This window comes from Corvus kubaryi, unplaced genomic scaffold (assembly GCF_017639235.1).
Source record: "Corvus kubaryi isolate FWS band 111438036 unplaced genomic scaffold, C.kubaryi_AGA036_p1.0 split1-131, whole genome shotgun sequence".
NCBI classification, from domain to species: Eukaryota; Metazoa; Chordata; class Aves; order Passeriformes; family Corvidae; genus Corvus; species Corvus kubaryi.
The window spans coordinates 9222625-9246660 of record NW_024582073.1 but is presented as its reverse complement, the minus strand read 5'-3'; the positions used below and the strand labels follow the sequence as shown (position 1 = coordinate 9246660).

The 24036-nt window shown below is 40.9% G+C and overlaps 2 protein-coding genes across 7 annotated transcripts in view; one reads left to right on the top strand and one right to left on the bottom strand.

Moving 5' to 3' along the window:
• Window positions 1–12491, top strand: part of KLF3 (Kruppel like factor 3) — a 29775-nt gene extending 17284 nt beyond the window's left edge. For all 6 annotated transcript variants that reach the window (XM_042053344.1, XM_042053341.1, XM_042053343.1 and 3 more), the window contains 4 exons: window positions 1312–1807; window positions 2690–2840; window positions 7167–7327; window positions 8478–12491. In XM_042053344.1, the coding sequence (XP_041909278.1) occupies window positions 1312–1807; window positions 2690–2840; window positions 7167–7327; window positions 8478–8659 (990 nt within the window). In that variant the 3' untranslated portion in view covers window positions 8660–12491. The remainder of the gene's footprint in view (window positions 1–1311; window positions 1808–2689; window positions 2841–7166; window positions 7328–8477) is intronic.
• Window positions 12492–15637: 3146 nt separating this feature from the next.
• LOC121676592 (toll-like receptor 1) lies at window positions 15638–22322 on the bottom strand. Its single transcript, XM_042053326.1, is given in 4 exon segments — window positions 15638–17443; window positions 17445–19201; window positions 21354–21411; window positions 22081–22322. Coding segments are annotated over 2 exon segments (2529 nt in total). The 5' UTR covers window positions 19164–19201; window positions 21354–21411; window positions 22081–22322; the 3' UTR covers window positions 15638–16633.
• Between the last annotated feature and the right edge of the window lie 1714 nt (window positions 22323–24036).

Sequence of the window (24036 nt, the reverse complement as noted above, 5' to 3'; positions counted from 1 at the left end):
CCTCCAATTAACATTGACATTTAAAATGAACTAAGTGTTCCCTCACAGGGAAGACAAAGGTAAGAAACCAGGAAGATTCTTCAGCCCAGGAAGAAAAATAATTGAAATGTTATGGAAATAATTTTATAAAAATACAGTAGTTTTATATTTCTGATCTGGTTTACTTTCTACCATTTTGAGCATTTTTCAAATCCCACTCATCAAAATATTTTGGTGCCAACGAATTAATTAGTTTCTTAATATTAGTTCACTTACCTAAAATCCAAAGATACCACTTTATTTCAAAAGGTTGACAACAGGACTAAAAATTTGTGTGCTTTGCATTTTCTGTGTCTCTCTGCTGCGTTGGAGCAGCACATCAGTCTCCACTGTGAATTAGCTGTTGGTAAACAACCTTAGTTTTCAACAGTTTTTAAATGCAGTATCGATCTGGATATTTGTTTAATGATACTGCACTCTGCAGTGAATGTTAATACCTTGTGGTTTACAAAAATCACCATATATATGTGTGTTACTTACATAATACATATATATATATGTAAAAATTGTTACTAAAATGTGGAGATCATCACATAGGTCAAGATTAGCTTTGGGGTTTATATTTTAATGGGAGCTGCTAGCTACCACTAACAGGAATATTCTTCCAACACACCAAAAGTTTATCCTTGTACTCATCTTCCAAAACTATAGACTGGCTAGTTAGCTGCTTTATATCTCAAAAAATTGTTTAGAAAGGTTTAGATTTTACCTTTTGCACTTTTGAGTTTCTCGCCCATTACTTACATAGTTCAGCTGTGTATTTTATATTGATTGTACGGTTCAGATACTTAATTTCTTGCTTTAGTGATGATTGTTTTTCAATTACTTTAGCAGTTGATTGGGACCCATTACTTGCAGTTGTAAGCCCAGTTGAACTCCCCTCTTGCCAGAATTGATGATTCTCAGTATATAGTTACATGCTTGCCATAGCAGATGTATCTCCTGGGTCAGTTAAGAAATGTACTGCTTAATATGTGACAGCAATTTTAAAGGGAGGAAAGTAGTTGAATAAGCCTTGAAGATTTGTTTTCATAATCTGTTTTACATTGCTTCTGAAACAGTTAGTGAGTCAGAATTTGGATAACTTCCTTTGTGTGGAATCTGAGGCTTTATTTAACTCACTTTTATTTAGAAAGTACATTAAAGTGCTTTCTTGAAACTTTTTCATTTTGCCTCAGTTTTATTGGCCGCCTTTCTTTTTCAGCAGTAGCTGTGTGTATGGGTTGATTTATTATTTGATTTTCTGTATTTCTTTTCCACTCCTTCTGACAGTCATACCCATCCAATTACATGGACCAAATGAAGCCAAACAAATACGGCGTCATTTATTCTACACCAAGTATGTTGCACAATAAATTCTACTCAAACCCTGAAGGACTATCAAATGGAATCCAGATGGAGCCAGTAGACCTTACGGTAAATAAACGGAGTTCACCACCTTCAACTGGAAGTTCTCCTTCCCCACTAAAATTTCAGACTGTGCATAGGAGAAGTTCACCTGGATTGACTCTGTCCTCACCCAGCTCACCTCTCAGTAAATTCACACCGTCACCCCCAGGAGTACCACCTCTTTCTATGCCAATAACAATCCCACCTGTAATGGCCGCTGCTCTTTCACGCCATGGACTGAGAAGCCCTGGGATACTCCCAGTTATACAGCCTGTTGTGGTCCAGCCAGTTCCTTTCATGTATGCTCCCCATCTCCAGCAGCCCATCATGGTGTCCACAGTTCTTGCAGATGAGATGGAAACTCCAAGTAGCATGCAAGGTTGGTGTTGTCAGAATTTCTTTTTATGCTGTCTCATCCTGACAAAATAACACAATACCCAAGCACTTGGTTTCTGTGGGTTGTGTGCATTTTAGGAAATGGAACATAATTCCTGTTCTTCTGAAATAAACAGGCATAGAATTTGTTGTGTAAATATTTTACCAGACTTCCAAGGTCATAGGATCACAGAATCAATTCGGTTGAAAAGGCCTCTGAGATCATTTAGTCCAGCCTGTGACCGAGCACCACCCTGTCAGCCAGACCATGGCACTGAGTGCCCCATCCAGTCTTTCTTGAGCACCTCCAGGGATGGTGACTCCATCACCTCCTTGGGAAGCCCATTCCAATGTCTAATCACCCTTTCTGGGAAGAAATTCTTCCCAATGTCCAAACTAAACCTCCCCTGGTGCACCTTAAAGCCATTTCCTCTTATCTTCTCTCTAGTTGTCTGTGAGAAGAGACTGACCCCTACCTGGCTACAGCCTCCTTTCAGGCAATTGTAGAGAGTGATACGGTCTTCTCTGAGCCTCCTTTTCTCCAGGCTAAACAACCCCAGCTCCCTCAGCTGCTCCTCACAAGACTTGTGCTCCAGACCCTTAACCAGCTTCATTGCTCTTTTGTATCTACATAAACTATTTATTTACCGAGATTTGGACTGATAAAAACATCAGACTGATGAAAATTAATAGAAATGTTTTGAATCATAGTTCATCAGGAGATAACTAAAACTGAAAGATTTTTTATTTAGTATAAATTGTCACGGTGAATATAGAACTGATGAGTTTCTCTTTTTAACTAGAGATTTTTATGTATATTTTTTATTTCCATAACTCTTCATATTTTTTATGTGTTGTCTCACCTCTCCTACCCTCTCCTGTACAGTGCCTGTCATTGAGTCTTATGAGAAGCCCACAGTGAAGAAAACAATCAAAGTAGAGCCAGGAAGTGAACCATCGAAGACTGACTTCTATCCTGAACAAATGTCCCCTCCAATAATCACCTCGTTGTCTCCTCAGCAAGTAATGTTGCAAGAGTAAGTAGCTAACTTAACAAGATCAGCAGAAGACAGGAAAGCAGTTCACTACAGCAGTTACCAGTTTTGAGGAGTGGGAAGGATTGTTGCTATGCTTTAGAACATGTGATAAAATACAGGAAAATGTTCATCCCTCCCACCACTGCCACTGTGAAATGTGATCTCAGCTTTCCTTTCACCCTTCTTCAGCAATACAGGACTTGATCTATATTTATACATTGCAATAGATCTGCCATTTATATAATGCATTTCTAAAGTGTTGATAGGTCCCAATTCTAAAATTTACTGAAAGTAGGACTCCCAGCAAGCCAGTGATAACTTACTTACGTAAAACCAGCAGCAAAATTCAAAGAAACTTAAAAGAAGTTCATACTGATCTCTCTATTCATGTTACTTGAAATATCTTTCTTCAAAATGAGTGTTGTGACTTTCTCTTCTTGGAGGACCTTTTTTTTTCATAAATTTTGCCTGTTTGGTGGGAAGAGCCTCTTCAGGTTTACAAGTTCTGTGTATATCCAGTGAAATTGCATTTTTACCTGAGGCCACTGTTTCTGTGGGTGATTTTTTGGCAGCTGAAGTAGTTTCTGAAGCTTCCTTTCCTCACAGCCACTTGTTTCCATCCCAGTATTAACTCATTGTGCTGGTATAGCTGTTACTGGGGTCACTGCATGAACTGGATCACAGATCTAATGGGTTTAAAACAGTGTTGTTTGCAGAAGGCAGGACAAGGGCTAGAAGAAGAAATTTGGTCTGGGGCATAAACCTTTTAATTGAAAACATTAAAAAAAATTCTCAAGAAAGTACCTGAGAAGCCATGACCACCCTTCCACTTCCTGTTTGCCTAGGGAAAATCCTGTCAACTTACTAAATGACCCGGAGCCTGGCTCATCTTTCAGCGGCTCTGGGTAGGCATGCAGGCTGCCAGCATGGCTGTAGCAGGAGCTGAAGTTGGGAGCTGAGCAGGGCTCACAGCACAGAACCTCAGAATCCATTTCTGCACTTTCCTCCTGCTCACTGTCACCCTTGAGGTGGTTGTGTTTGACCTCACCTCATAGAGCAGGGAAAGAGGGCTTCAAACCAGACTCTCAAAACCCAGCGTGAGTATGGTTCAGAAAGAGAAAGAAAAGCATAGGATGGGTGGTCTCCTGTATTTCCTCCAGAAAGCTGCCTTCCTCCTGCTCATGGCCATTGGGTTCGAAGGCACACCACAGCTCCCGGGCTGACTACATTCCACAACAGCCTTCTTGTGGGCACCCCTCCTTGTCTTCAAACAGCTCAGATGCAGCTTCTAGACTGCAGGCTCTTTGCACTTAGTTGCCAGTTAGCTTTTATAAAATATATGCTGTTTATTTTAAATAAGCTTACACGTTTTATTGTAATAAACATAGTAAACATGTGTGTTTACTAGTTGGTAACTCACCTTCCATAATGGACATGCCACACAAGGGAGTCAGGTCTTTATGTAGCTGGAACTAACTACTGCTAGGTCAGGACTATCAAATGGTTCCGTTTATTTTTTGTCTTTGTTAAGTCTCTTTAACAAGAGCAAACCAGTAAGTGCTGTTCCTGGCTGGTACCACACCCTTCCTCCAGGGCTGAGACTTCTGCAGACTTGTCACCTGCATTAGTGATTTGCATTATTTATTTCCCAGTAGGTTTAGTTTACCCAGGAAACCCATGCACTGAGCAAAGAATATAAAATTTGGTATAATGTGTAGATAGCTTTGTTACAGAAAACATTTGTATAGTCCATGTTTCCAAAGCATCTCCTCTGCTTGCCCACGCAGAGTGTTATGTTCATGGAGACTCCGTTCTCTTATCATAACAGCTTAAATTACTTTGTAGCTGTCCTGTGGAGCTCTAGTTCTTGTTCCTAGAGCCAGCCCTTTCAAGTTCTGCTGTATCCAAAACAAGAAGTTTATAAATTGTATTTCTTATCATTAAAAAAAAATACGTAGGCAACTCACACAAGTTAAAAGATGAGATACTTAAACCTTTATTTAAAAAAAATTATGTTTTCTCACAGCTTTATGAACTATAGTTGGGCAATGATGTTTTTATCATTTTTCTTTGGTTCCAAGTGCCCAGAGTGTACTATGCAGACACACAAGCTGAAAGGGGCATATTAAAGGGGCATAGGAAACCTTTAGTCTCACTGAAGTGACTTACTTAAGACTTTTAAGTGACTTATTTTGCTTTAGTGTTAGCTTTTGGCTGTATATATATATCTATATATATAAATAATGTTGGTGGCATTTCTGTAGGGATGGCTGGACTTTCTAGTATGTCTGATAATCAATGTAACTGTGCAGTTACTTCTAAAGTCAAACTTGAGGTAATAACCTGGCAAAATGTAAGGAGCCTCATTAACGTATTTTCGTGCAAGTTTCAAAGTCTAATTCATGCTGCCAACATAGTGTGGTCTGTGGTAAAGAAGAAAAAGCTGTTGAAGTTTTAACATTTTTGGAAAATACTCTTACCTATTGAAGAGTAGCACTTAAATTGGTAGACTTACATGAGCTTACATGTGGTTGTAGAAGAGGGAATGAAAGAATTAGGGCTGTGCTTTTATTATTGGCAATTACTTAATATTTACCTCTGAATTTGACACCACCCTAACCATTTTTTTAAACTGCCACACCCTAACTGATAATTGATAACATTCTGTTGTATTGCCAGCCACCTCTTCCCTAAGGGGAAGAAGAGACATTCTCAGTGCTTTTTCCAGACACTTGTAGATTGAAAATGTAAATCACAAATGGTGTATGGCCAATACCCTTTTTCTCCCTCTTCCCAGATGCTACCATGTCCAGGACTAGCCTCCACACATAATGATTTAAACCATGTTTGTTCACTGTCCTAAGCCAGAGCTTCTCCAAAAAGACTGGTATGCAACTGCATTAAAATTGAGCATTGCTTTAGAGAGCCATTTCTTTGGAAGCTAGAAGCCTGCCTTCTTAATTAAGAGTGTGTCCATCTCTGTCTAACATCACCATCTGGGGTGTCCTGCCATTATAATATTTTTAGCTAGATTAGATGTGTACTTGAAGAGTACATCATTCAACAGTCACAGAACCACCCAAGAAAGAGAATTTGGCTCCCAATTTCAAGCTTGTAAATCTTAATAAAAGAATCAATAACAGAATTCAACTTTACCCACATTGGTAATCCCCATCCTGCTGCTGTGGAGTCATAGAAAAATCTCTTCTTCTTAAACCGTGCACAGGATTTTCTGTCTTTAGAATATGGCCTCTATTTTGCTGAGAGAAGTAGGTATTCAATATTTCTGAAAATCAGGCCCTAAAGGAACTTGGGAGTAACTAACTAATAGAACCCAGTGTTGCAAAACATAAGGTGATTGGTAAAAACATGTGAAATGCATTAACTTACAAAAGACGGGAGTTCTAGAAAGCTCCTTTCTGTTGCATGGAGGAGCTGGTTTTGCCACAAGGAATGCTAATATCTGAACATTATACTCTACACACACCTTTTTGACAAACATACCTTTTCTAACATTGATGTGGAAGAAAGAATCAAGGTTGTCCCCAGTTCTGCAGTAGGGGTGTCATTCAACAGTCAAGGACACTTCTTAAGAAGCTTGTATATTTTTGCGTGCATGAGCATTATTATGGGTTTTTTTCTTGCAGAAGTCCATACGTAGTTCATATATGTCTTACCTGCACTGTACCTGTGGGCTTCTAGAGTGAAAAATTATGTTTATGAAGGTGGAGGGACAACTTCAGACATCCTGTGGGTGTGCCACACAGGCTAAGCTCTACTTTTAGGAATTGACGTCAGTGGTACAGGGAGGCCGCACCCTCCTGCCAGCACCAAACAGGAAATTCTTAATTACATTCTAAAGGAGTGGCTGGGACAATAAAGACTGAGTTCTGCTTTGAAACCCTGAAGACACAATTTCTTTAATAATATGGAATAGCTGTTTCCAATTACAAGCAAATTAGTTATATTTGAAGGAAAAAATATAGTGAACAAATATAAGAAAAGTTCGCTCAGGGTTTAAGAAATCTGGGTTTGACTGAAAAACAAGAAGTTGAAGGGGGTTTTTCCTCTGTAAGTTTTAAAAAAAAGCTAGGAAGTAGTAAAAATGGCTACATCATGCCACAAAGTGAGTAAACATTTAAAAATATTACTGCTAAAATACACAAAATTTGCTAAACCCTGTTGAATTTTTCGACATGCATGTAATGTTGTTCTTTCTGCCAAGAGACAGAGTGGTAGTGAATAAAAGGCTCTGTTACGAATCATATTAGCTGAGGTTTGCTGGGCTAAATCTTCTTCATTTTTAACATTAATCTGACTTTGCAGGAATCACCCTTCAGTTATAGTTCAGCCAGGAAAGAGACCTTTACCTGTGGAATCTCCAGACACACAAAGAAAACGCAGAATACATCGATGTGATTATGAAGGCTGCAACAAAGTCTACACTAAAAGCTCCCACCTGAAAGCTCACCGAAGAACTCATACAGGTTTGAGCATAGCTATGCTTCTCTTTCATCAAGTCTATGGTAAAATAGTAGGCTAAGCTTGTAATTTCTGCTAATGGCCAGGTGACCACAGGTGTAAATAACAAAATGACTGAAGGTAGATCTGGCATTGTTGTGGAAATAATTATAGGCTGAGCAAAAGACAGAGGACATAGTAGGAAAAACCTACAACAAGAGACTGTAAGCCAGAATAGGTTCACAGTGCTGGCGTGTTTTACATTCACTGGCTCTTCACTCATTTTGTGTCCAGTTGCTTGCAGTTTACTCAATCCACACACCCTGTAAACACCAGATCAGTTTAAATTGCACTGGCTCACCTATGACATCACTGTTAAATTTGACAGTGATTTCCATGGGAGTAGCCCATTTGCAGAAGTCTGGACTGTATGCCAAATGCAAACGCATCTGCTCTGAGGAGATGCTAACCACTGGTGCAATGGTGCTTTTTTTCTTAATGAGTGTTCCAGTAAACATATCCCCATCTCTGTTCTCCACAGAAATGTTTCTCTTGGCATGCTGAATGAATATATACGCATCCAAGGTTTTTACAAAGATAGGAGACACATTTAGGAGCCCAGTTCACGTCTGTTGTGCATCAAGCCAGCCAGTTACCTGTTGGGCAATACAGTGGTGTTAAAGGAGGAGGATGATTTATGATGGAGAGAGAGTTTAAGTTGAGGTACTTGTGACAGTGATGCCAGACATTTACACTACATTAGATCTCAGAAATCACAAGATTTCTCCCTGTCATGCTGTACAGTCCTTTCCCCCAGAAATCTAGAATATGAGATCCCTGTTTTGAAAATACTTGAATAAATGCTTAAACCTTCATGCTTCTGCACGTCATGAGACAAAACAAGTGCTAATATGGCAGGGAGAGGAACAGAGAGGCAATAAAAAATAAGTTGTGTCAGGAAACAATTTTTTGGTCAGTTAACTTTGACTACACAGTTTCTAGTGCAGAGTACTCTGCAGCCTTGTGCTGTTTGGAGGCTTTTTGAGTAAGCATTGAACTACTTGCTGAAATTTGGCAAGGCAATAAAATAAATCTTTCAGATTTATGTGTGAACTGATGTGATCAGAACTGATGTGTTCGTGTCTTAAATCCCCACTTCTGTGTTTCCTTTTCCAGGAGAAAAACCATACAAATGCACTTGGGAGGGATGCACGTGGAAGTTTGCTCGCTCCGATGAACTAACGCGGCATTTCCGCAAGCACACAGGAATCAAACCCTTCCAGTGCCCAGACTGTGACCGTAGCTTTTCACGTTCAGACCATCTTGCTCTTCACAGGAAACGCCACATGCTAGTCTGAATGTCTTCTGTCCCTGACTCCTGTCACACTTCTTTTGTTTTTTACACATGCCTTTTAATTTGGATTCAGCTGGTCTGGATCTCTGAGTTTATACCATTAAAAGCTTACATATGGTCAGTAACAGATGTTATCTAACCCTTCTATGTCCTTGCCACGGGTCAGACCTAAAGAATGTGAACACTTCTTTTTTTTCTCCTGGGGATGCTAAGCAAACCCTTTCTGCATTCAGTATGTTTATTGTATTTCATTTGTCAATAAGGGAATTTGTAAACTAACAGCTTTTGTTGGTTTCTTCGTATAATCAACCCAGCATATACTGATAAAATAGTAAATGTTATTGAATATCCAAAATGCTAGTCCTTGCCAGAGACTATTATTTATGTGCCCTGTAAGGGATACACTCTCATTTTATGCTCAACAATGCAATGAATGGACTCTCCCAGCTCTGTTGATTTCTGCAGTGTGGTTAATACAGCAGTTTTAGAAATACACCTGATTTGGAAATCCTCTCTGCTCAAACAGTGAGTAATGCTGAGGAAATAAATCTAAACAGTTTAATTACTTTACAGAAAGATTGAGTCATAGTATCATTTACCCCAGTCAAGAAGAAAAATGGGCAGGAATTGGTCCGTACATAATACTGTGCATCTAAACCAATGTCATCTGTCATCTGAATTACAGTGTAGTATATATCCTTGTTTTTATTGCATAATGCCCCACTGGATTTGTGAAAGGAAGACTTTGTGTGACTCTGTATGTCTGGTTTCAGTGCAAGTGTATGGATGGAAGACACACAGCTGAGTCAGGGTTTACCATCAGGAGCAAGTTTTTCACCCAGACGGTGGCTGGGCACTGGAACAGGCTTCCCAGGGATGTGGTCACAGCACCAAGCCTGCCTGAGTTAAGCGTCTGGACAATTCTCTCAGGAATATGGTGTGACTTTTGGGGTGTCCTGTGCAGGACCAGGAGTTGGACTCTATGATCCCAATGGCTCCCTTCCAATTCAGTTTATTCTGTGATCCTATGGTACTCTCCTGTGATTTGGCATTAAATGATACTCATGGAAACCTACTGCACCTCATTTCAGGGATATAGACTATCCCCCTGCAATCATGCCCCTGCATTTCTTCTAAATATTTTTTTTTTCTCTTTGCTGTACTTCAGAAAATAGCAGAAAATAGCAATCATTAAGTCAAAAAAGCTCCGAACTGGATTGTTGTGAGTACTACTTTAATACACTACAGTATTTAAAAGTATTGATCCAGAGTATTTTTATGAGAAGATGGCAGCAGATATGAAGTACTTCTGATGATAAATTGAGTCGTATCTGTTTTGGATAAAAACATACACCAAATCATCTAGTTCCTAACTGATTTGTGACTCTGGTAGTCTCTCGATGGTAGGTACAGCTGCTTCCCTGTGGATGTGTCTTTTGCATTAAAACCATGTCTGTTAGCAAACAGAACTCCATAGGTAAAATAAATTGAATTCAAGCAACCTGCTGTTGACCCTAGAAATGTTCCTGTTTGGGAGCCCTCTGAAAGGAAGGTTTCTGTCTGTATTAGCTGGCAGACTTTATGGCCATGGAAGGAAACAGGATGTATTTCTCTACACTCACAAGTGCGTTTTCCTTCTTTGCCCTATGTAAGGTAAACACCATTCCCTGCAAGTTAAACATACTGAAGTCAGCTTTTCCTTTCTTTTGGAAAAACCCAGTGAACAATGGAGGTGTGAGGGGAGGAAGAGTTTCATAGAACTCTGCAGGAGGCAGGTGGAGTGTTCATCAGCAGGTGGGTATATTTGAGCTTGTGGAGCAGGTAGGCTGTGCTTCTATATCCAGTGGAGTCCAATGCCAAACAATCTTGGAGATGCAAGAGTGTGAGTGCAAAGAGCCTTTTTTTTGTGATAGGACTTTACCAGCTGTTCTGCTGACATCCATATGCCCGTGGAATTAGAGGAGAGGTCTGTACTTCCTATAGAAAAATGCTCTGACAGCAATTGCTCTGTTCCAACTCCATACATCCTCACCACCTCGGTAGGGCTACATCTGATGTCTTGTAACTCTCCCTCATCTGCTCACCTGTGGCGCTGACACACCTGGCGCATGAATCAGTCTTTTTTCTTTCTTGGTAGGCCAGATTGTTAGTGACATTGAGGAACTTATAGGAAAGAGACTGATACTAATGAGCAACTGTTCCAGAATGGAGATTTTTGTTGGATATTTTTATTGTCCATGGTAGCAGAATTGGCTCTAGGTTTTAATGGCAATTTTGGAAATCCAGGCATATCACTGGCTGAGAGGCTGTGTGGAGGGAACCCTGTGGCATCAGTCACAAGTCTACAGACGTTTACTATTCTGGGAGGAAAACAATTCTCTGTTCCATTGTAGAGGGGAAAAACCAGATACTATAAAAATAAGCACCTTAATAGCAACTGGTCCCATTTTTACCTTAAAAAAATGCAAATTTTTAAAATTCAGGATGTTTAAGGAACATTTCTTTCTAATGCTCTGTTTCTCTTTTGAGGCTTACATAAAATGTTTTCATTAACACGTTCTTTTTAATTTTTTTTTAAATCTACCCTAAAAGCAGAACTTTTAGAACTAAGAATTACTTCAGATATTTAATCTAGGTTATTTGCCATGTTAATTCATTAGCTTGTGTACCTTTTTCCTGAAAATATTTATGCTAATGGTGGGGACAAATACAGTGGAGATCGAGGAGAACTTTAAAATTTCTTTATCCAAGTGTCTTGTGAATTAGGACAACAAAAATTTAAATATTAAATATAAGTATTTGAGATTATTTCATGGTAATGCCTTCCTTACAGGATTTTTCACTTGTGTCTGTGGTGTCTTTGTGCGATGTCTAAAAGGTCACAAACAAATACACTTTCAGCTGAATGTGAATTTACATCTTAACCGGCTCATTGGTTCATTTTAGCAATTTTATTTGAGGGATACCTTGTAATTTTGAAATATGCACGATTAAATACTTTCCAAAGCCAGTCATTCCATCTATGTCCTAAAGAAAAGCCAGTCTAGATAGAAAATCCTAATCGTGGAGAATGAGTATATTTAAAAACCCTCACCTTTCTCCCTAACAGTATTGCACTGTGCAGTGTATAACAGGTAATACTGTTTTACTAAAATGTGCTCGTTCAAGCCATTTGATTATAATAAATTACTAGTTTCTAATACAGTTGCAAGAAACTAAGCAGGTATTAATGTGTGGAGTTTCTTTAAATACACACGCAGCATTCTGCAGTGATACTTCTAATGCCACATCTTGTTCAAGTATGTTGTTGTCTCTGCCAAGGTTAGCAATATATAGTTGAATACAAATCCTTTCTAAAAAAATTTACAAAGCATTTTACATTTCTTAAGAGGGCTACACCAGTTTTCATTATATTTTACAGATATTAGCACTTCATGTACTTTAGAGGGCCAAAATAATCTTTTTGCTTAGCATCTCTCACCTGAACATATAGCAAGGATGTTTTATTTACTTTAATACTTCTATAAACTATGCAGAATTTTTTTAATAAAATGTAATATATTTTATAAGCTAATAAGACAGAATGGCTAATTAAAGATTTCTAGCGTGCATTACTATAACTTGCAAATATGGAGACATTTTGGTAATCTTTTCTTACTAAAGATGTGAATGTTTAATGTACTTCACTGTTTCTACTTTGGTAGTCCAATGGGAATTCAGTAATGACATTTTGTCATGTCAAACTGTGAACATAAATTTGTACTGTACAGTCCTCATACTATATTTAGTATACAGTGCATATGTATTATACTTGTTAATAAACCCCTCAGAATGTTGGTGGTGGTGATGTTGTCACGCGCTGGGTGACAAAGAGCAGTGACGCAGCGTGTGAGGGTCGGAGGCAGGCCTGGAGGAGACCCCCGCGGCTCGGGGCAGGGTCTGGGTGGCCCTTCTGCCCGCCGTGCCCCCTCCCGTGTGTGCCTGCCCTACACGGGGCCGAGGGCGGGAGTTCGTGTTGGGAGGGCTGTGTCCAGCAGCACACTGACTGGCAAGCTCACAAAAGTGTTTTACTCACTTCTAATTGGGGCATTCTAATTAGGGCGTTCTAATGCTAGCCCATTGGCAGGTGTGGAGTACCAAACGTGCGAGTTTGCCCTTCTTACCACTCGCAGGGTGCCTGAGTGGGCCTGCTCCCGTAGCCATGCTCTGCACCACAGCCTTTCCCAGAGCGGGGTGCCAGAGCCAGCCCCTGAGCGCTGCGCACCTCCCGACACACCTGCAGGCTGCGCTGAGAGATGATGATCGTGATGATGGGTAGAGGTGACGAAGAATGGGGTTGTAGTTCTTCACACCTTTTCCGATGCCTAAGAAGGGGGAGCCCGGCTGAATTCACTGTGCTTGTCTAACACTTCCTCTTTCTGCTGAAGTATTTGCATCAAGATCTTGGTCTCTCGCTGCCTGGCATCCTGCAAATCAGCCTGGTGAGCACCTGTGCTATGCCGTGGTGACATACAGAAGGGAAAGCAGGTACAGCAGAAATGAGGCATAAAAATGAAACCCTACAAACAGCAATCAGAATATGAGAAAAAGACTGGCTTGTATTTCTTGGCCTCCTGCTTGAAAATAAGGACTGCGCTTTGCAAAGCCAGAGACAGCTTCTATCCATCCTGTTGATTTCTAAGGTTCAGGCAGGAGGGACGAATGGCACGGGGGAAAGTCACGGCCACCGACCCAGCGTGGCAGCTGTCACGGGGAAGGGCTCGTCCTGACCTGTCCTCTCGAGCCCGCACACCTGCAAGAGGCTACTCCAGTTGCTGGGCTGATACGATTTCTCTCTGTTTTCCTATGAGTCAAAAAGCATAGCGTACGTTCATTACGCACGTTCATTGCGCAATCATTTTCAGGAAGCAGTGATAATTTCATCGGCCACTGGGTGTCCCCCTTAGTCTGAGAAAAAAGCAAACTTTAAGCTTATGAGATATAATTTAAGGTAACATTTATTTTCTTGTACTTGGGAAATTAAGATGTTCCCTCTGTCTTATCTGCTGTCACCGAGTTCGATCCTGTCATACACAGAAATCTGCTCAAGGATTCAAAACTGATCTCTGTGTCTTTACTGCAATTTTTAGCCATATAAACATTTTAAATGTATCCATTACAGTTAAAACTCTGGCCTGGCTGAACACTAACTAAGCCAGTACACAATGTTGCTTGAAGAGAAATACCATCAAGTGCTAACTTAATAAAGAAAACCAACCAACACATAAAACCACAACAAAAGGAGTCTGCTTTATCAAAGGAACTCAGAAATGTATTTTAAGAAGCTGTAGTGTATGGTATGGTATGGTGTGGTATGGCATGGCATGGCATGGCATGGCATGGCATGGCATGGCATGGCATGGTATGTAAACAACTGAAATACTTGGCATGTGCATGAAAGATCTGTGAGGTGGGAAGGATAAAGGCTTAACAGCATTAATATTCCAAAACAATATACATGGCAGACTTGAGAAACTATTTCTTTCACACCCACCTACAACTTACATTTCAAAACACTCTTAAAGGTGAGGGACTCCTCCACAGCCCAGTCTGTGCATTATTTAGGACATAACCCCCAGTTTGCTGATGCATTAAATTTACAGAGACCGGAAAGGCTGAATTAAGAAATTTTACTTCCTCTTTTCTTGTCTAGTGAACAGAACAGACTACGTGCCCTTTAACCCATTAGCACTAAGTGTGACTGCTAATCATGTCTTCAGACTGTAATGCTTGGGAGGGGGAGAAGTCTTTCAGGAAGAAGGGGCTCATGTGTTCTTGGCAGCATTCTCCACTTTAAAGTGTCAAGAAGTCCTGGAGAGGTAAAATCATAAAATCATAGAATCATAAAATGGCTTGGGTTGGAAGGGACTTTTAAAGGTCATCTAGTCCAACTCCCCAGCAATGAGCAGGGACATCTTCAACTAGATCATATCACTCAGAGCCCTGCCCAACCTGACCTTGAATGTTTCCAGGGATGGGACATCCACAACTTCTTTGAGTAATCTCTTCCAGTGTTTCACCACCCTCATTATAAAAAAATTATTGCTTATATCCAACCTAAATCAGCCCTCTTTTAGTTTATAACAATTACCCCTTGTCTCATCACAACAGACCCTGCTAAAAAGTCTGTCCTCATCTTTCTTACAAGTCCTATTTAAATAGTGAAAGGCCTCAACAAGATCTCCACGGAACTTTCTCTTCTCCAGGCTGAACAACCCCAGCTCTCTTAGCCTTTCCTCATAGGAAAGATGCTCCAGCCGTCTGATCATCTTCATGGCCTTTCTCTGGACCAGTTCCAGCAGGTCCATGTCCTTCCTGTGCTGGGACCCCAGAGCTGGATGCAGGGTTCCAGGTGGGGTCTCACCAAAGCAGAGCAGAGGGGCAGAATCCCCTCCCTGGCCCTGCTGCCCACGGTGCTCTGGATGCAGCCCAGGACATGTTTGGCTTTCTGGGCTGTGAGTGCACATGGCTGGGCCATGTCCAGCCTCTCATCCACCAGCATCCCTAATGTCTACTAAATCTTAATTTCTGGGTAAGGCTTTGACATGGTCCCCCACAACATCCTCCTCTCTAAACCGGAGAGATACAGATCTAATGTGTGGAAATAACTGAGTGATAATTAAGATTTAGTAGAGATTTTTATCTCTTCTTTCCAAAGCTCAGGAGCCAGGCACCTGGCATCCTACTGCAATCCTATCCAGTTAATCTGAACTGGTAGGTGGGAGCCAGCAGTGTCTCAGCATCTTTGGACATCAGGAAGCTCTCCCACAGCTTCAATTTCACTGTTTCATCTAGCTACCACACCTGGTTTGTGCTCAGTGAGCCACCTCAGTGAGCGTTAAGGATCACATCCTCTCACCAGTTTGATCATCTCACAGCTGTCATCACAGGACTTTGCATTTCCATTAAGCCATAAGTATAATGACACAACTCCACATCACCATTGAAATGACACATGAAATTTAATAACACAGAAAGAATGAGAAGTTTATTAGGCTTTCAAATCCAAGCACAGCAAATTACTAGATGTCTCCTATCAACAAACACCATTAGTTTAATCAGTAAGATTTTAGCAGAGAAGTTATTTCCCAGGGAAAATTACTCTTTTTTCCCCTGTGTGACGATCCTCAGCTAATTAAATGAGCAAGGTAACAGGTTCAGTGGAAGCCTGGAGATAAAAGGGGGTTCACCTCCAAACATCAAGTTTCTAAGTATTAGGAAACAGGAAAAACATGCAAACCAGTATAGTTTGATAGGATCATAGCAGCAATGTTACAATATTATAAAAAAATTAGAAAGTACAGGTATTAACTATGAATTTGAAGACAATGAATAGCAAATTCTACGAAATTATGACTTGGCAGGTATCTCTAGGCAACTGGTCATGGTTAGTACAGCGAAGGAAGAACATTAAACAAGGACTAATGGATTCAACTTTTCAGCACTTACCCAAAAAAATCTCTCTGTGATGAAGGGAAAGACTTCCAGGAAAGGAAAACAGGCTAAAGGGGTGCGGATATTCTACCCTTGACATCTACTCTACCAATGTACTGGATGGGATTCAAACAAGAGTTTTCTTCTTTGTATTATTTAATTAAATCCAAGAAAGTTGATCCCTGCAATATTAACCCCACAACATCCATGTCAGATAAAAGACTAAATGTGTACCTTGGCAGCCTGATGACACCCAACCAACCGCTATTCTTGTTACTTTCAAATATAGCTTCCAATGGGAAAAGTCCAAAATAAATGCAACCTAAAAATAAGGTCAATCACTACAAAAATTTCTCTCTCTCTTTGTTGATGATGGGCAACTACAGATGACTTCTGACTACTTGGATGACTCAAATAAGCAATAGCAATATCTGTATGTATCACAATTACATTTTGCAACAAACTAGGAATATTGTAAGAAAAAAGAAAAAAATATTAACAGAGTTTAATACAAAACCATCAAGTTAGTCATTCCTACACTCATATTACTAGTAGGTGTAACATCACTCTCCTACTCAATTGCTTCCCTGGATACTGGCAGATTAACGCTAATAGCTGCCCTCAGGTTAGCCCAGAATAGGGCACGCTTGCTCCTCTCCTTCGGCCACTCCAGGTAGGTGCGCTTTGCCATGAGAGCTTTCAGCTTGTGATACCTGGCAGGGATAAGGTACGGAGGGATTGGCTCCAGTAAAATGAGGATTAAGCTGTTGGAATTCTCACTGAATAACTTGTGATGGGCAAAGTACAGCTCATAGTGACACCACTCACTCTGCACAAAGTTGGGAGACAACACAAAGATCGACTTGTAGCTCTTCTCAATGCAGTTAATGATGTTCTCCACAATGCTCTTGCCGGGGATAAAGTTTCTCTCGTGCTGGCACAGTTGTACACAGCCCTCCCCCTTCTCCAGGTTCGGGATCAGCTCGTTCTTCACCCACAGCGAATCGCGCTCGCTGTAGGAAATGAACGCGTGGAACTGCAGAACGGTTCCCGGATCTCTGGAGGGGTTGTGCCAAGCTCTGCGCTTCGTCTGCGTCCACTGCCACGTCATCCGCACGTACCACGGCACATCCAGGTAGATGCACAGAAAGGCCACCGCAGCCACCAGCACCAGCGTCAGCAGCAGCGCTGTCACAAGCAGGAGCGTCGTGTTGCAAGCCAGCTGGCTCAGGTGGAAGTCCTTGAGCTCCGTTCCTCGCAAGCCTTCGGGGTACTCGCACACGTATGCTGCCGGCCAGCCAAACAGCTTCCCCCCCGGACTGCCTCTCCAGGCGGATAAAGGCTTGCAGCTCACACGAACACTTGAATGGGTTGTGCCCGGCCTGCAGCTCCCTGACCCTTGGGCAGCTCCGGAAGAAGTCAGCAGATGGGGTGAGGATCGAATTCATCTCGATGTTCAGGAACTGCAGGGATGGAAAGTCACTGCACCCTGGCAGGTCAGCCAGCCTGTTCGATGCCAGGTTCAGCTCTTCCAAGGATTTCAGCTCCGCCACCCCCCTGGGGACACTGCTGATCTGATTGTTTTGTAGGCCGAGTTTTCTGACGTTGACTGGCAAGCACTCAAACACAGCATCCGCCAACTGATTGGAGGACAGGTCCAACTCTGTCAGAGACTCAGCCCACTGGCACTGCATGGCAGCACCACTGTGGCGCAGCAGGTTGTTGCTCATGTCCAGATGTTTCAGTGACTTCATACAGCTGGTCATGAAGCTTACCTTGGGAAGGCTCTCAAATTTGTTCTTCTGCAAAATAAGTGATTTCAGATCCACGAGAGTGCCACAGTTCTGGAACAACTCATCTGTCAGGGCATTGTGAGAAAAATTTAAATATTCAAATGAGCTTGTTCTATTGGGGCAAAGCATGTGTGGCATATATGCATCATATATTGTCAAACTGGCAATATTCATCTCTGAAAACTGTCTGTATAGAATCTCCTGGTTGAAATAATAAACCTTATTACGAACATGCTCCAAAGTTAATGCTTTCATGGAGCCATCCAAAGAGATTAATTGTTCCACAGAGCTTAATACAGGCAGAAATGCATATTCAGTCAACTCCTCCAATGGTCCCCGAAAAGTCAAATTTCTCACAGTCAAATGTTCCACAGGTGAATACCAAATAAGCATGAAAATTTGCAGGATGATAGCCCATTGTAAGTCCACAGCATCAAGCATGAGAGCTGTTGTCTTGATTTTCTTCAGAAGTATTAAAGGAGGAGAGGGGAAATCTTTGTAGCTCAAGGTATATCTTATGTTAACTATTTTTAAGTTTTCTGAAGTGCTCATTCCATCGTACAAGAGGGGAAAACTGAAGTTTTGGTTTGCTGCAAAAGCAATGTGGAGGTTCCTTGTATTCAAGACTGTCAGACTCTGAGGCTCGTAGAGAGAAAAGTTTCCCAAGGTCAGGAAGACAGTGTGCAGCTGCAAATGTTTGATATACCTGAAGTCTGACCTTCGTATCATCGTAGCACTTAATCCAAGGTACTCCAAATGAAACATGTTCCCAAATTCCTGACAGATGGGCAGGGCAGTAAACTTATTGAAAGAAAGATCTAAATGTCTAAGATATGCAAGAGTTAGACAGCAAACTTTCAAAATGTTATTATGAGATAAATCTAAGTATTCTAAATTTTTATTAAAAATAAAGACACTAAAGTCAAGCACCGTAATTAGATTATGAGAAAGATTTAGTACTTGAAGGTCAGAAAGATAGATAAATTCTGAGATACTAAGTTCAGATATCCTATTATGTGATAAATCTAATACTTCAGTACGGACTGGAATGATTTTTGGAATGTTAGTTAGCAAACTGCTTGAATAATTTGCAATAAATTCATCTTCTACAGTTGGCTGGATATTATTCCATAGTGTGAATGTAAAGACACAAGTAAAGACATAGATATTTGTGAGGGATTTCATGCTATCCAGCTTTCCAGCTTTATCTTGTTTTTTTACAGAAACACAGAAGCATATCATTGTTTTCTGTTCAATATGTCTCACTGATGAGTCCAGCCCTACGAAAAGAAAACACATGGAATTTGATGAAGCTGTTGAATGGTTGAAGTTGCTTTTTTGTTGTGAAAATAAAATTCAATATAAAATCTATGTAATAAAATATTACTTTTACGTATTCTTGTTTTAAGTTCTTATCAATTGTCCTCTCTCCCATTCTTTAATTCTAATTATTGAGTCGGTCAAATATAAATTAATTCCCTTATAATGGGTGGGATGCCAGTGCTATGTTAAAAACTCAAAGATGTTAAGAAATACAAATTTCTCAACAATTATGGAAAAATATGAAACTGGTACAAACTGACATCAATGAATTTACCAGTAAAGGAGAACAAAACAACCTCTCCATCTGCCATTTCTGTACATCCCAAGTTCACACACATTTGGGGACAAAACTCCAATAAAACCACCCTCACAGGAACTGGTGCAAAAACAACCTCGTCACTCAAATGATACTCTTCATCACACCCCAAAGACCCTGGACACTGCCATGCACCCTCTCAGGGCCAGATTATCCGATTTGTCCTAGCACAAAGACATAAGGGTCCATTTTTCCAGTAAACCAAGGATTCTGAAGAGGAATTATACTGGTCCATTGTATTGGGTTTGCATGGTGAGGTTTTGGTAGTGGGGGGACTACAGGTGTGGTTTCTGTGAGAAGCTGCCAGAAGCTTCCTCTGTGTTCCATAGAGCCAGTAGCAGCTGGATTCAAGGCCAAGCTCATCCACAACATTAGTAGTGCCTCTGGGATAACACAGTGAAGAAGGGAGAAAAAAACCTTGGGGAACAGCAACTGCAGCTGGGAGAGGGGAGTGAGAATATATGGGAGAAACAGCTCTGCAGACACCAAGGTCAGTGCAGAAGGAAGGGGAGGAGGTGTTCTGGGTGCTGGAACAGAGATTCCTCTGCAGCCCTTGGTGAGGCGGCTGTGCCCTTGCAGCCCATGGAGGTCCACAATGGAGCAGAGATCCACCTGCAGCCCATGGAAGACCCCATGCTGGAGCATGTAGGCACCTGAAGGAGGCTGTGACCTCATGGGAAGCCCATGTTGGAGCAGGCTCCTTGCAGGACCTGTAGACCCGTGGAGAAAGAAGCCCATTCTGGAGCAGGTTTGCTGATAGGACCGTGACCTCATGGAGGACCCATGCTGGAGCAGCCTGTGCCTGAAGGACTGTGCCTTACGGGAGGGAAACATGCTGAAGAGTTCTTGAACAACTGTATCTAGTGGGAAGGACTCACTGGAGAACTATCTCCAGTGGAAGGGACCTCAGGATGGAGCAGGGGCAGAGAGTGAGGAGGAAGAAGCATGAAATAACAAGTGATGAATTGACCACAGCCCCCATTCCCTAACCCCCTGTGCCATTGGGAGAGGAGGTAGAGCATTCAGAAGTGAAGCTGAGCACAATCATGAATATTGTAATGCCAGTCTGACCAAAAGCACACCAGTGGTAAAACCACACCATGACTGGACTATGTATGAAGCAGTGATACCCAAAATCTGAAAGAAAACACTAGACACTACCAAAGACTCCAGAATTTCCTAGGTGTCCTAGGAATTTTCCTATGGTTGGAACTTGACGAAGAACCTCTCTAGAAACAGTGAGGGACAATTATTCTAGTTCTAAGTATCAAAAAACCCAGAGAAAAAAAGATTCTGTGGATATGGTCCACAGTATCTGGTCATCCTTTCAACAGCCTACATGGATTCGGAGAGGCATCAGTCCTATTCTGGAAAACCATGACCTGGGCATTACTCTCCTGTTGCCAAGAATTAAACAAAACACACAGACAACATGAAGCATAAACACCTCATAAACAGTTTCAGAAGACAAACATCCCCAGTTTTATTTTCTGCTCTGATTTTTTCTGTTAAAAACAAAAACAAAAACACCGAAACTTTTAAAAAGTTTTAAAATTCTGTCCCTGTGTAATCTTTTGTTAAATAGAAACCAGAAACCTATTTTTTCAGTTCTAGGTTGTAATGTGTGTTAGTTCCTCATAATTTAATTAACTGATATCAAAACTCAACCCTTCCCCTCCAAGTCTCCTATCAGACATAATCAAGTTTCCTCTTAACTAAGTAAAGCAAAAATATATCCAATTAACATCACCGAAATCAATAAAAGAATAAATCACTAAAGTATAAATTTCTACCTCAATTGAATCCAATAGAGAGGTCAAATTATTCCTTCAGAAGGTTATATTAGGGTATCTGAGGACACAAAAGAAATGAAGCTGGGATGGTTGGTCAAAGTACAGAGTCAACTGCAAGACAAAACAAGACAAGGAAATCTGACCCAGTTCCTTCCAAGTGCAGTTGACTCTGTTCTTCAGAGTCCAGGCTGATAAACAATCTAACTCTTGAATCAAATAAACTTTGACCTAGAACTATCTGGAGGAACTTCCTCCTGGGCAAAAGGGATGTCAGGAATAAAGCAAGAACTGTTCTGAAGGGAGAAAAAACTAGAAATATATTCTCTGTCCATAGTGCAGCACCAGATGAGTTTTAGTTTACTGTACATGCTATGCTGGGCAGTGCAACAAGGGATGAGCCACACTGTATAGCCCTGAAGAGTGCCACAACGAGTAAAGCAAATACATCTAGCAAAGCAATATTAAGGATCAAGGGTTGTGCCTCCAATGCTGTTTTAGAATCTTATTAAATTAGAGCTGGCTGAGAATTAAAACTGCCATACCAAATGATTTTTCTCCCTTTCCTCTTTGCTGAAATTCAAATGAGCATTTTCACTGAAACTTCAAAATGCAAGAGTATCTTCCGGAAGCAAAGAAACACCAGCACCTGAGATTTGATGAAGTCAAAGATATATGTATATATAACAAAGAGAAAAAAATTGTAAATAATGAAGCAAATATAACCCACCTGTTGTGCATGGAATTCATCTCCAAGTTGAAGAACCAGCAAAAGTCTTCCACATAGATGGTTAGCATCCTCAAAACAGAATTTCAAACATATGTAACCTTCAAGGTAGGAAACCTCACAAGATGCTAATTCCTCAATAATTTCCTACCTCAGGAAGTAAAAAAAACAAACAGGGCTTTTTAAAACAGGCTATATAATTCTAAGAACTAATGAAATTTCCTTACCATGTGGGTGTTAAGAGCACAATGAAAGGAAACTTTTAACAGTTCAGGCTAAAAGTACATTTACTTCCGTAATATTTACATAACTGCGCAGTTTAGGAGGAAATAAACCTACCTGCGGTATAGAATATTTCCCTTGGAAAGACTGTTTAAATAATTCTGCATTGCTGATTTCAAGTCTGCTTTTGATGTTACACAGATGTTCTAGAAATCCGTCAACTGCATCTCCTCTTTGCACACACAGAAAAGAGGAAGCAGAACACTCACTGCCAACTTCTGCTCATAGCAAGATCTCTTGCAGAGCTCTACCATGCCAAAATTTTTTGCTTATCAAGGAGAGTAATTAACATAGCACCCTGACAGATGACAAAAGTTTATACCTCAAAAGCTAACAGGGGCAAACTGGCACAGTTAAAAACCTTTACAGGTCAATCATCTTTACACTAGAACGGTTATCAAGGATATCTCACGTTGTGGCTTCCTCCAAAAAAATTTTATAAAAAATTAACAGAGAATATTCCCTATGACAAGACAGCTGTAATGAAGCCACAAAGGATATGACAATATAGGGCAATCTGGGGCTGAAGGAATCCAATAAAGCAGCCATTCACTGAGCATTGTGAACAGGGCCATGAGCCTGGGAGAAAATCAAGAGCAGACAGTGGGTGTGTTGTAAAGGCAGATGTAAATAACTTCCCTTTTTGGGCTGGGATAGTGTAAATTTTCTTCCTAGTAGCTGGTACAAGGCTGTGTTTTGCATTCAGGATGAGGACAATGTTGATAACACACTGACGTTTTAGTTGTTCCTGGGTAGTGCTTAGACAAGGACTTCCCAATTTCCTGTGCTCTGCCAGCAAGGAGGTGCATAAGAAGCCAGGAGGGTGCATGGCCAGGACAGCTGACCTGAACTGGCCAAAGGGATATTCCATCCCACAGAACGTCATGGTCAGTATAGAAACTGGGGGGTGTTTTGCCAGGAGGACTGATCCCTGCTTAGCGATGGGCTGGGCATCAGCCAGCAGGGGATGAGCAACCATACTGTTCATCACTTGTTTCTCTTGCATTTTATTCCTCTTTCTCTCATTTTCATCATCATCATCACTATTATTATTATTACTATTACTATTACTATTATTATTATATTTTACTTTGTTTCAGTTCTTAAACAGCACTTATCTCAACCTACAAGTTTTACTTCTTTTCTGACTCTTCTCCCCAGTGGGGGTGGGGGATGGCAGGGAAGTGAGCAAGCAGCTCTGTGGTACTCCGATGTGGGCTGGGGTTAAACCATGACGATAACCAAAATCAACACTTCACTCCCATAAGCCTCCAGACTAATACAACAGCTAAAGATTCAGCTAAAGAAGCTGAAAAGCATGAAACTTTATTCCAGATAGCAGTGCTAGCTACATTTCAAACTAGCATTAGATTCCCTTGAAACTCTTGTTTTGCAGTTACAATTCCAATTTTGTTTAAAAATTTAACCCTTTGTTTTGCTGAAAGAAAATCAGCATTTTTCATTTTAAGACTGATGATTGAACTGAATTGAAACTATTCTGCTTTCCTTAGTGCAGGGAACTGACTAATATGCTACAGAAAATTCTGGGGCATCTGTGACCCAAGACAAGACCAAGCATCATGAATGTTTCTCAATAAGCAGCAAGAGTGTTTGCCAGCTGATACTGTCTAGACTTCAAGTTAAAAGAGATGCTCCTATTGCTAGGCACTAATCCAT